General features: G+C 40.3%; 2 protein-coding genes and 1 pseudogene across 2 annotated transcripts; 1 reads left to right on the top strand and 2 right to left on the bottom strand.

The window, feature by feature from the left end:
• Nucleotides 1-1,694: 1,694 nt before the first annotated feature.
• On the bottom strand, nt 1,695-6,234 carry LOC135596781 (uncharacterized). Its single transcript, XM_065088911.1, has 12 exons — nt 6,097-6,234; nt 5,758-6,023; nt 5,602-5,673; nt 5,451-5,509; nt 5,211-5,346; nt 4,808-4,904; nt 4,543-4,609; nt 4,146-4,244; nt 3,654-3,743; nt 2,577-2,731; nt 2,333-2,434; nt 1,695-1,995 (listed from the first exon to the last, which is right to left on the bottom strand). Exons 2-12 carry the CDS (start codon nt 6,005-6,007, stop codon nt 1,884-1,886), a joined length of 1,239 nt encoding a protein of 412 aa, XP_064944983.1. The 5' UTR covers nt 6,008-6,023; nt 6,097-6,234; the 3' UTR covers nt 1,695-1,883.
• Nucleotides 6,235-8,050: 1,816 nt separating this feature from the next.
• On the bottom strand, nt 8,051-10,780 carry LOC103970172 (F-box/LRR-repeat protein 4-like; annotated as a pseudogene).
• Nucleotides 10,781-11,102: 322 nt separating this feature from the next.
• LOC135596782 (DNA-directed RNA polymerases II, IV and V subunit 12) lies at nt 11,103-13,680 on the top strand. Its single transcript, XM_065088913.1, has 4 exons — nt 11,103-11,248; nt 11,346-11,405; nt 11,518-11,610; nt 13,420-13,680. Exons 2-4 carry the CDS (start codon nt 11,363-11,365, stop codon nt 13,440-13,442), a joined length of 159 nt encoding a protein of 52 aa, XP_064944985.1. The 5' UTR covers nt 11,103-11,248; nt 11,346-11,362; the 3' UTR covers nt 13,443-13,680.

Raw genomic sequence — 13,680 nt, 5'->3', positions numbered from 1 at the left:
TGAGGTGTGCGAGTCGGGAAAGCCTGAGCTGTACCAAGATAATTCTACTATGATAGAAACTTCAGGTCAAATGTGTCCAAGACATATGAGTCGAGAAAATTCGACTCGCGTAAAAAAAAATCTGTCATAGTGGAGGCTCCAGGCCAAATATGCTTGAGGCATGTGAGTCAGGAAAACCCAACCTAAGCCACGATAAGTCCTCCATAGTGAAGGCTCCAAGCCAAATATGCTCAAGACGTGTGAGTTAAGAAAACCTGATTTACGCGAAGATAAATATATTACGACGAAGACTCTGAGCCAATGTGCACTTTCCAAAGTATATGAGTCGAGAAAACTCGACTCTTACCAAAAGGAATTCGTCATAGTGGAAATATAGATCCAATATACTCGAGACACCTGAATCGGAAAAACCTAACCCATAAGATGTGATCCTGAATGCTCCCATATCGAATGGATTGAACGACGTACTTCGAATTTGTTTGCAAGAGCTCCAAAGCACACCTTACAGGGGAACAATTGATAGGAAATATTTTGACAACCAATCTTAGCCTGCCAATTGGTCACCACAAAGGTGTTGACGTGGAAGATGAGGGCTCACCCCCTCGGGGGCAGTGACATAGAGGCAATTATGGCCTGTCGACCCCCGTGGACGACAACCCATTGGAGGACATTCGAATTAGCTCTGTCAACCTCCATAGACAAAAGTTTAAGAGAGGTCATTCGAGCCTGCCACCTCCTTGATTGGCCTCCATGGACAATAATCTATAAGAGGTCGTTCGAGCCTATCACCCCCTTGGCCAAAACGCCAAAGTGAAGGCATTACGATCGTTATGGGTGATTTCCTTGATCGGTCAGGTATAAAAGTCAACCCTCAATGCTGGCCTAAAGGTCGAATCTCTCTACAAATAACCCTTTTACACTATACATCATTTCAAATCTAATTTAAGTATCGTCAAGTCAAGAAACTCCCCTCAACATTGACATTTATATAGGAACCTTTCAAGGAGACAGACTCCACGTTGACCTAGTCTTTATACCACCTTGGACATTCGAATTCCATTTGAAGATCATCTCAAAGCTACATCGGATGCCTTGGTGCCCCCATCAAATCTCTCGTAGAACGACCACGAGGGTTCCTCGAACAATTAGGTTTGGCTTGTTGCTTGTAAGTAATTATTGGAACACTATCAGAAGAATTATTTATCTTATAATTAATATTTTTAAAATTATTTATCAATATCTTAAATTTTATTATATAAAATAATTTTTTAAGGATGGATTTTAGTAAGTTTAATTTGTACAACATGAAAGGCTAAAATTAAAATTACAAAAATAATCTATTTAAAATCTAAAGGTAAGTCCAAATGAATTAAAAAGTATTAGTACGATCGTTACATTCCCTTTATTACATGAAACAGGTTTGTGGGGTCATTTTATATATTTGATCATGTTGTTCAATCTATTACTAGCATGACAGTGTTCACAATTCAGATTTATACAGCTTAGATCTAGAAAAGAAATTGTAAGGTGACAAACAAAAGAATTGCCACGAGAGAGAAAACAAAATAATAATAATAATAATAAAGGAAGGTTTAACTATAATTTCTATCAGAAAACAAATCTGCTTAAAGTTATTCAAGCCAATTATTATTGAACAGTGGAGAAGAAAGCCATCTAAGTCACTGACAAAGCTGTAGTCAAAAGAAAAGAATATTTGATTTCCTCATTGGCAAAGAACTATCAACATCCTTCAAATGGACACCATCTTACATCAACAAATAATGTACACATGTAACTGGCTTCCATCCAATAGTCTATAGCATGATTGTTGCTGAAGAACATGTTGCTGACATATTTTCCATGCTTTCTCCCTTTGCTAGTTTCTAGTAGTGGTGATCCTCCTTGTTCCATAAGGGATCCAACGGAGGGAGTTGGTAGTCATCAGGCTTTAGTGCTAAAGCAAAATCTGGCAAACTTGGTGCTGTCTTGAATGTCCTGCACACACAAACATTTAGCATACTTTCTTCACAGGCTGCAAAAAATCCACTTCATGTTTAATGATCATGATTTGAATCAACATAAACATTTGCATTTTATGTTGTTCTCTTATTATAATAGAATTGCATGGTGCTTTTAGCAATACTAAAGTCCATCTCATGGATGCAAAACTTCATTTGGCAACAATGAAGAATCGGTTTCAGGAACAAGTCTTTGATTGTGTTGGTGAAGAACAACCCTAAAATTAACGGTAAAGTGCAGTTTACTAGTTGTAGAATTGGAATGAAATGCCATTATAACTAGCTTGACATCACAATCAACTCTAGATGATTACCTTTCTTCACTGTAAAGATCTTGATTGATTCGTATCTTACTTGATGCATCTTTAGGAATCTTCTCAGACAGATATTTCATAGATCCCCAAAGAGGGGGATTCCTGCAGAGAGAATATACTAAGCTTAGACTTTGATCCAGATATGTAATGATTTGTCCTAAGGTACTAATTCTGGTCCTATATGTTAGTGACAACATCAATGCTGATGTATTAAATGCAAGAGAGAGGGTAATGGCTGACAAACCTTGATGCAGGAGGTGTTGAATTGAAAGTTTCACAAGCTTTCTTGCTTTCCTTCAGATACTCTTCTGATGCTTGCAAAGCAGCTATTGCCACTCCATGGGATTTCTCTGTGTTGCCCTCATCAAGTATCAGTCCATGGTAATAGTATGCAGCAGCCTGTTATATTGAAAAATTATGTATTCAAATATATGCTTGAGCAGCAATAAGCAAAAGAAAAGACATAGCGAGTTGTTTGGCTTCTCCTTTAAAAAAAAGCAAAATGAAAGAACAATGAGCTATATGGAAATCAGAAAATAAATACATCCCCCACATGTTTCTTCAAAACAAGCCAACACTCTGGAGCAAATGTTTGCAGTCTAAGAAAAAAAAATTTCTTGAAATTTGAGTTTCATGTCATGTCTGGCACTCAGACAGTTACAAGAGAACCCTAAACACACTTTGAGAGTTGATTCAAGTTAATTGAGATGTCATCACTAATATAACCGTTTGACATAATGTTTAAGTTTCATTAACTCTGGTCGATCATTGAGACTTAGTAATGAAGCAATTGGTCCAGCCAACCATTAGGCACCCATGAACATGAAAAATTATGAGTATAATTAAATTATATGGTGCAAGCAAATTCCTAGATCATTTTAATATTTCATGTAAAAAAAACTAATTCTTCACCTATCGTCATCTCTAATTCAATCTCTTCTATTTAATATGTTCAAGACCTGAAGGTGGAGGGAAAGCAACAGAAGGAGCTTCTGCTAGCTGAATGACCAGAACTCAAGTTCTGGAGCTTTCACAACAAGAAACCTTTTCCTTTCTTTAAAATCAAAGCAGTCAAATGGAGATCATATTTGTAGGATAAATATATCTATATATGATGTACAAATCTCCTTTCTTGGATGGTTAGGATAAAGTGTCTTCATACATCATTTGAGCTACTATTTGTATTCTACAAAGACTTTTACAGGAGAAAAAGGCCAAATGAATATAGACAAACAATTACAATAACACTTTTCACCATCCATGTCTCAAAACCTTTAACTTTAATATGTGATGGACATGTTAAAAAAGAAGCAGGACATACCTTTGCTTCAGCATATTTCCACTTAATAAAGAGTTGATGCTTTTTAGCCCAGCCATCTGTAGAAGGAAGCTTTGCCATGTTGTTCTGAGCCTGTAAACGTTAGAATAGGTCCAGGACATTTCACATGAGTTTCACACATATCTCAGCATTGACTACATTGCCAGTGAAGCAATGGAATTTAATGGGAAATGTTAGAACGAATTCCAGAGATCAGGGACATACAAGCACTGAGAAAAATATCGAACCGAACAACAGATAAAGTCGTATAGTTTATTTACAGAAACACAAATGGAAGATGCCATATTTAGGAATGGGCATCACTTTTAATTATCAATCTATATCAGGCAGCAGGGTTACATAACATAGATTATAGATGTACAATGTCAGTTTGGTACAGCCAGTTCAGAGGAGTTCAAAGATGAAGCTAATCTGGACAAGGAAAACAATAAAGAATTAATATCAGTCAGACATGGAAGAGTTTATAGCTGATACCTGATGCCAGTAATTGACCATTTCACACGCTAATCGCCTTTTCACAGCAAGCGTTGCCTTGGGACTATCTATTGCCATCCCAAGCTGGATATCAACACACTGTCAACCACGTAAAATGGAGAATGAGTGAGCCAGTGGCAAATTAGTTTCCCTACCTGATTAAAATTGTTCATTTGTGAGAGGAATTGAAACTAAGCACACTTGCATGTGTCAGCCATACTTGCTGTGCGTTGATAATTAGTGCATTCTTCAACTTCTTTGGGTTCATATGATTGTTAAAAGCAGACATTGGCAACATAATGAAAGGCCATTAGCTGCTTTGATTGCTCTCTAAAGGATACAGTGTTCGAACATTATGTTAATTGCACGCCAAATGACAACAGTGAACAAGAAGTACCTGTCCCAGAGCTTGCAAACATAGAGCTCGAAGAACTCCTTCTTCCAGGTCCAGTGGAAGGTCCTTCCTGCACAATATTGAAAAGAAAAAAAGAAAACTCAGAATATTCACACGATAAAATGAGAAAAAAATCAAAAATATATCATGTTTGAAGTTTTAGGATATCCCCAAAACAGAATACCAAGAGGCTTGATGATTCATAAGATAATTAGACAAGTGGCTATCAATGAAGTTGGTGATGAGAAGGACCTCAAGATAAATAAACCTGTGTTCTGGAGTTATTTGAGGGAGCACATGTCGAATGGCACAATCCAAATACCCTGCTGCCTTCAGCAAAATATCAATCGATTTTCTTCTGTTCTCTGTAGTCAATGTCAATGCAAAAAATGAGTTTGTGCAATTATCTTCTACAAACAATGGGAAATGAGTAGGTTTCATGGTGCAACTTCATCAGTGTCATGTTCGTTAATACTCTTTTATCGATAAATAAAGCCATAAGAAAGAAAAGAAGCTGGAATTGCTTAAAAAACTAACTTTCCAAGCAAATAATAAATTCCACAATGAAGGTTCAAAATCTCACATCATAACATATTCACGATCGTGTATGCAATAAATTTGTGATACAAGATGAGGATCCATGAATCATATGACCTACTGTTGCTACCCACCTTCAGATATCTTTAGCTGATAACCCTCGCTGGATATCTTGGGAAGAAGCAACCTATTGGCTTGCAACAAAGATAGCATAGCCATCAAATGTAGCACAGACAACACCTCATACCAAGCATTTGTCATGGCAGTTTCCTTCATAGAGAATTAGCAGAACAAATCAGTCTCAGTGTCTTCTTGATCTTAATCAAGGAAATCAACTTGCAGGAGGACTAACAGGTCAAAAGATACCGACTAACCTCTGCATCATCTTCCTGGTTAATCCACACAAACGGCACCTTGTCTCTCAATTGGCAACCTACACCAATCAATTTCGTGATTCTGTAAGCATGCCGCAACCACAAGCACAAACAAATAGCTACAACCTTATGAGGTGACTGGTTCAATTACCATCCTTCACTAGTCCCAGAAGAACAGGCAAGTAATCCTCAAGAGCACGCAAAAGTTCGCTCAAGGCAGAACCTGCACACAAATCAAATGCATTATAGCGTCGCAACTATCTCTACAAATCGAACTAGAAGAGACGCATATCCCGGAGTCACAAACCATGTCTTGTAGTTGTTATTCTCCTTGGCTTTGTGAACCGTCGTGCTTCTTGAGCAGCCATGGTGACCATACGAGTTCTTAGACTCGAGAGGCGATCGAGAAGGCCTCTCGACAAACAATCACCCAGTGGCTGAGATAAATCTACGCTTTCAGGGATGCGGAATCCGGGCACAAACACGGCCACCTCCCCAATACTTGCAGCCCTTCTCAATGGACTGGCTTCCCCGGGAGTCGATAGCAGACAACCCATTTCCACAAATCTAGTTCTGCAACAAGAGGCAAGAAAGGAAGTCTTGGCACATGAACAACAAGAAGAAAGATTCCATCAAATCTGCTTACAATGCAGTGAGAACACATAGAAATTATCGGAAACGAGACAAATCGAGGTGCTATTTGCAGTGTCAACAAGAAAACATGTCAAGTTACGTGACTGCTAAGGAAAGAGTAGCATTGAAAAAGGAAGATACGGATGTAAAGCCTCACAGATTAGCTGATAAAAGAGTGGGCAGATTGAATGCAACCAACAGGTAGGTGATTCATGGGGCTCGTTCACATGTAATCTCTCCAGAAAGTGGTCCAAAAGATCACGAGCACTGCTGACAAAGTGGCAAGGCAGCACCGTCCATCTCTTTTATCTTTCCAGCCAACCATATGACAAGATAAGCACACTGCATAATTGCTTCTCAAGTCAGAGCAACAGATGAGCACCGATGAAGATAGAGAGGAGAAAAGATAGCCAGACACAGACATAAGTGGCAATGCAAATTGCCCCCAAGAACAAGGCATATGATTCGAAAGCACAAGAAAAGATAAAAGCAAGTTGAACCAGAAAAAAGTGACCTTTTTTCTCTAAAGCTAAAACATGTTTGGAGAAGTTTGCCACCTGAAATCTAAGTCACAGATTTGGATTGGAAAACCAGGGAAACAAGACAAAACAAGGAACAAGCTGAGCCAGAAAAGATGATAACTTTACACTTATCTAAATTTTTTTTTCTTTTTTTGAAGCTGTTCATCTGATCCCAAGCAGAAGATTCCCAATCGTGTTCACAGAAACATCCAAGACAGAAAAAAAAAAAAATCCCAGAAAAAGAACAGATAAACATCCGAGGATAGATTCAAAAGAAGTCATCATAAGAATGGATATTACATGTGAATCGTATCTCGTTTTCGATCCCAGTTTCAAGGATGGACAGAGTAGCGAAGAGAACAGAGCGACGAGGGAGAAAAGTTAAGACAGTCCAAAAGGTCGGCGCCCGAGTGGCCTATATAAAGGTAGTATTTGGCTGGACGACTCTCCTGTGCTGTCGCTGTTGCGGACTGAGATCCAAAGAATTCTTCCACTGTGCGCCCAATCTTCCCATCACAAATTACCATGACGACAGTTATCGAATACTTCTTCTGTCGATTTGTGACCAGCTCCTACCACCAAGAACACGGCATGACGACATCTGCAAGCTCTTCAATTGCTATTATTCTTGGAAATCCATTTTTTGTGTGGTCCAGCTGATGCCATGATACAGCAGAAAGATCACGCTATAATGTGGGTGGCCTGTTCTGTGATGTCAAAACAACACAAGTCTCCAGTGGTGTATGTACTGCGTGTCTGATGCAATTACTCCACAATGAAGTAAATGATGCCCGTGGATGCACCTTACGCCCTTTCTAATGCGCATGAGAAGACGTGTCTTCTCATCATCTTCGAAAACTAAGAGGGCGATGGCCTACGTGTTAATCTTATAAAAGGGACCCCACGGTGGTGACATCGACATATGTTACGACCCAGCTCACCGCCCCGACGTCACGTCCCTCTACCCGGTGACAGGCGCAAGATATCCCCTGTTCGTGACCGCAGTCGCGGGGAATGTTCGGCACTCGGAGAAGGAGCGACCCCATCCGAGCCGGGACCGCCTCCGGTGAATCCTCCACCGCACGCGTGGCCCGACGGATGGAGTCATGGCCAGGCGGCCAACAAGGAGAGGTCCGCCACCTCGTGCTTCTCACGTGGGTGGTCGAGGCTCGTTCCCCCGGGCAGCGGGCGCGACCGAACTACGCCATCAGATGTTGGCCCTCAAAAGGGCGTTGAAGCAGACATCCGGCCGTCCACCTATCGACACGTACGAAAAGGAGGTGTGATCGGTAAGTTCTCCAGGTCCACGGGTCCGGTGGTCCCGGCCCAGAAGGTTACCTATCACGGGCTTCCGTTGCCTTTCATCCTCACGAGAGGATCACGTTAGCTGCTGTCGGCCCACCCACCTGTCCATATTTGCAGCAACAATACGTCTACAAGTTCCAGTTTGTAAAGGAAATCCTTATGAACATTGAGCTGAATCGAGATAGGTATAAGTTCTAGCTTCCAAATATTGACATACCCAAGAGATAATAATTATTGGAGATTTTGATAGAACCTGCACTTCTTGCTTTCTCATGGTTGCAAATAATTGGCAGTTGATGGTGCCACATGACCTCGCAGGCAAGCACCTCCAGGGAATCAGAGTTCCATCGTCTTCGTCTAGGTCTTAAAACAAGACATCAACCTTCGCTTCAGTACCTTCACCTAGGCAACCATCATAGTTTGTTTTACAGCAATCCAGCTTCCTGGCAACCCAACCTTGTGATATTCGGGCATGATCGCAGCTCATGGTAATCCAGAAATTTGCAAGATTGCAATATCGAGCCTACACCGGAAATTGTGATCTTCATGCGGTTGCTCATCTTTAAAACCGTCAGTTGGGACTCAAAAACACCCATTGCCCGTGACCGTAAAGCCGAATCTGTCACTGTGTCACAGCCAACCCATGTCAAGAGCCACAAGATGTCTACAAGTTGACAGCACACATATCAAGGAAACGCAGTCCATCCTTGAACTCCTGAAGCTGTGGCAACAAGCAGGTGACAGGGATTTTATGGATTCTTCCGAAACATCACGGCATCCATCAGTTACGAGAGTCTCAAGATTGTGGCAGAAGTGAACCCTGGAAAAATATGGATTCATGGCCAACCCTGAAACAGTCCAACAGCTTCAGAATTTTCAACATCGATGATGCAACCTCAGCAACTCTTGAAACTCCAACATCACCAATTTATTCACATCTAAAACCTTAATATATCGACCCAACCCTATATCTTCGACGTATCACGGCTCTTAGACAGAGCTTTTAATAATTCATCTGTAACAGATCTGGATCCTGTCATGTACAACCTTTTCAAATCCGAAAAACCCAAAGCAATAGCTTTATCTGTAACCTTTCTGCACTGGGAAACATCAAGGGACAGGATGGATCAGAGGCCATTGCCCAGAGTAGTTATCCCAACATCAGTGACACCTGTGGAACAGAAGGAATAAAGATTATATTACTCTTAGAGTCCAGGGCAAAATAACCTATTTTCTCATGATAACTGAATTAAGTAAAATCCTAGAAGAACATGACACGATGACAAATTCTATTATAATATTTAACTTACCAAAGGTTGCATGTCAGTTTAATAAAGAAGACAATGAGGTTTGTCACTGATACAATATAGATAAAACATCATGGAGAAACAACAGTAATCACAGACAACTAAAATAACTGGCATGTGTCATAAGCATCATCATATAAGATCATGAAGTTCCAGAGGTAAAACTAAAGGGGAAAAAACACTTGAAACAAAATCAATTGTCTGACAAGATATTCGAATTTAAAGACATCAAGTAAAATGACACAAAGAATAGTTCACAATGCATTAATGGTAAATGAACCATAATAAACTACAAAGGTGCAGGCTTGAGTATCCAAAGAGCTATGACTGCCAAAGTCATAGCAATCAGTGTTTCCTAATGTTTTGCCATGTCTAGAGCATGAAGTCGAATCTTATATCATAACCAAAAATGACATTTTTACACCAAATTATACCTCCTATTAGAGCAAGAGCGACATGGTGGCCCTGTCGACAGCTTATGTGGCTGACTCGTCAGCACTCCATACCATCATTCTCATCATCTACCCAGCAAGGGCTCCCTCGCCACGTGTCCAAGCTATTGGTTGACACATGGTCAAGCTAAACTGGTAGAACCGCTCGATGTTAGCTCCAACTGATGGCAATTTCAACCAACATAACAAGCGAATATAACAACCCGAGGTCTAACTTGAGGTCGGAAGGGCATTATCGAGACTCTCCCCCAACTTAGTTTTACAAGGATTGAACATCCAGCTTGGCAAATTTCCCTAAGACCGACTCGAGAAGGAATCAGGTTGGATCTAAGTTGGCCTCCAGCTCGGACAACCCAAAATCAACTCTTACACCTCCTTTCTCTCACAAAGGAGTTAAACGTATCACACATTCGAAACCATTGAAAAGCACAAATCACCTTTTAAATGGACCATTTAGAAGCAAATAATACGCTGTATATTGTCTAAGACAACAATTTCTTACATAAGTCACCAAAATAATCACCATTGGCCATTACACGAGGTCCATTCCGCGCAGATGCTACAACCAGGCAAGGTTCTTATTTTACTTTTCCGCCCACCATTGATTGCTAACAACGATGTGCAAACATAGTGAAAACCGTGGGCTGACCATGCTCCGGAACATAGTAGTCGTCTTCCAAAGAAGGTTCAATAAGTAGACATGATCAACCACACAAAAATCTGTACCAAACAATTGAACTACAGACCATAACATCGACTGAGCAGAAAAAAACTCACCTTTACAGTTCTGGAGATCAATCACAGGAAATTTCCGGAATCCAGCAGCAATGACAGCAAAATCTGAGTCGGTAACTCCAGGGTAGACCGACCTCCAGGCGGATTGAGAGAGGTCGAGCTCCAGGAGGCCCGTGAACCGGTCGGCCATTCGGCGGAGCATGACAAGGCCAGCCCGGGCCCTGAGTCGGCGACTTTCAGAGCTCTGCAAACCGAGCCAACGCTTGCAGACGAGCCCGAAAAGGTCCGCTCCTCCTCCTCCTCCAGCCGCGCGAGCACCGCTCAGAGCTCTCGTCAGCGAGGGCATCGTTAATGCAGACCATCACTCTCTCCTCCTTCGGAAGGTTGCAGATCAGACGAACAGAGGCACCCACAAAGAGGGTGGATTACGGTTTCAGTGTGGAGACTCAGCCCTAATCTGTGTTCTTAAGGAGTGGCCTCCCCTCCCCGCCTGGCAGGAGTCCTAAGCTGCCTTACCATTACACACATCACCTTTTTCCTACCTGCTATGTCATTGAAGACTGTGAAGAATACCATTGGGACTCACTCTATCTGTCCAATCATAAGGCAGGTAGGTCACAAGGGTAGCCAAATAAAATAGATTTATCAATATTACTCTAACCAGGTTGGCTCGACCGGTTCGCTCGTAAGTCATCCCGGGTTAGCCCGAGTCACGCTTTCCTCGTTTATAAAGGTAAGCGGCGGCTTGCTGACCAAAACACGCCGTGGCTGCCGTCGGTGGTTCTGTCCTTGGTAGCCGCCAGCCTAGAGCGCTCGACGATCCCGTTTCTTTCTCCTCTAGAAGAGTATGATTTATAGTTCATCGCTCATCAATTGGATTTCGTTCTGTTATTCAATGGATCCTGATCGGTTGCTTTCTTTTGTTTTCTGGTCAAACCCTAGCCTTTGTTTCCTGAGTCATGGATCCCCTGCAGCCTGAACCTGTTAGTTACATATGTGGAGGTGCAAGATCTTGTTCTTTTTCCCTTGATCGAAGGAGTTTTTGGTTTTTGTGATGTTATCCGTTGCTTGATGGTCTTGATTATGTCAAAAATTGGAACGAACATGATTGCAGATTGTGGAGCGGAGAACACGCTGAAGCCTGGGGACGTGATACAGTGCAGGGAGTGTGGATATCGCATCCTTTACAAGAAGCGCACTCGGAGAGGTATGTAGTATTCAGTTTTCCTTTAGACTTCGTGTTGTCTTTGCTCGAGGTCTTAGTTTGTTGATCATTGATGGCTGAAGAGCGGAGGGCCGCTTCTATTTGTAACTAATATATTTTGACATATGGTGTTGTAACTCTGATGTGTTGGTCAATTGTATCATCTTTTTCATAGATACCGCTGCCACACCCCTAATTATTTGTTGTGTTTGGTGGGTTTTCTTGGTTGATCGTGTGGAAATTTATGCTTTTGCAAATGAATTGAAGGATAGGTAGAAAAATGACTTAAGTAGTTGTTTTATCTTGGATTCATCGGTCATCTGCTTTTTTTGAGTCTATATTTTGAAGATGATTCATCTCTTTACTCTTAATTGTTTTATGGTGCTTCTGTATAACCTATACCAGCAACTATATGTTCAAAGATTTGGCGTTTATGTGTCAAATCATTATCTGGAATTTTACAGTGAAAATCCCCATACAACATGTATATGGAGTATGAATGTTATTTTTTCATTTAAATTTCCTGTTTTTGTACATCTATTTCCTTTTAGATTGCCTCTTTTTCTACAGTTCTAGCTTATTGACGATACTTGATGAGAAATGCATTCTTGTTCTCTTAATGATGTTACTAATACTGCTTAAACTTTTACTACATTAGTCCTATATTAAGTTTGGAGCTGCCACTGCTTACTGACGCCAAACAACATAACAAAGGTTGGCACACAGAAAAATGGGGCTTATCTTTATTTTAGGTGCAATAATTCAAGGCAAAAGGTAGATAAAAATACAAGGATATAGTTGGGAGCTTCAAGCATAGAATAAATCTTTGGCATTAAATTGCCATGACCCTATCTAGTATTGATTAATTTTAAACTTGAATTGTTCTTTCTCCTTTTTTTTATCCTCACTTAGCTTTAAGCTAGGTAAATAAATCTTTTGCATCTAGAGTGCCTAATCTTGAAAATGGCAATTAATCTTATACGAGTTTTAGACTAAGTGAAACTAAGATCAAACTATGAAGTGCAATTTTAGCAATATCTAGAGAAGAATTGTGGGTGTAATCAAAAGAAATAGTCAAAAAGGTGATAGAAGTAAGATTTTAAATATCTTATTAACTATAATTTTTGAACAGAATTGGAGTTTTTGGAGATTGATGAAGATATTAGCTGTAGAGTTAAGGTGAAATGGTTAAAATGGAGAAGAGACATAAAAGAATGTTGAATGATCGTTGTATGCCCCTTAGATTGAAAAGAAATTGGTATGTATTTGCATCTGACTGATGTGCCTGATGCTATCTTTTTTCTTGAGAATGTCAAAGTTGAACATTGTTCAAATATAAATTGTCATAATGTGAAAATGCATCAGACAGCAACTTTGGGCCCAATTTATTTATCCCATGCAATATAAACATAGTGTACAGAGTATGGTATGCAGCAAATCATGCAAACTGTTACTTTAGGCAAGACAGTTTCAGAGATATCTGAGTCTCATTTAGTGGGACTAGAAAAGAATATAGTGATTTTCATCATTGAACTAAAGCCGACTCAATTGTCGTGTCCGGTGGCACTGTTTTCAGTTATGTTCCTGGAATCAAGTATGAATCACACAACTAAGTTGGTGAAAGCCTGAAGTCATCGTTAAACTGTTTCATTTCTTCATATATTTTGGGTTTTAAATGATAACAAAGAATATGCTTGTTTTTATCCTTAAAGCAATTTTTTGTTGTTTACATACCTGCATGACATTTTTTTGATGCAACGATGTCCATGAATCTTCTCCCTGTACTAATACTTTGTTTGTCAAATGATGCAGTTGTGCAATACGAAGCCCGTTGAGAATAACAGAACCTGTGGATGGCGAGTTGTCTGATATGTTGGTGGTCTTAAAGAACTTATAATACAGTATTGATGTCATTGTGGACCATGGGATTAGTAAAACCCAGTAAACAAATAGACTGCAAACACTATGAACTGAAGATTTCTTTTTGAGGCCGTCACTGTGATTGTAAGTTATACCTGTGTGCCAGCTGATCAAAACTGGGTTTGGGTTTATGGGATGCCACATTTTTATTAA

The sequence above is a fragment of the Musa acuminata genome, chromosome BXJ1-11, assembly GCF_036884655.1.
Source record: "Musa acuminata AAA Group cultivar baxijiao chromosome BXJ1-11, Cavendish_Baxijiao_AAA, whole genome shotgun sequence".
Taxonomy (NCBI): Eukaryota; Viridiplantae; Streptophyta; class Magnoliopsida; order Zingiberales; family Musaceae; genus Musa; species Musa acuminata.
This window is presented reverse-complemented; position numbering and strand designations above follow the sequence as displayed.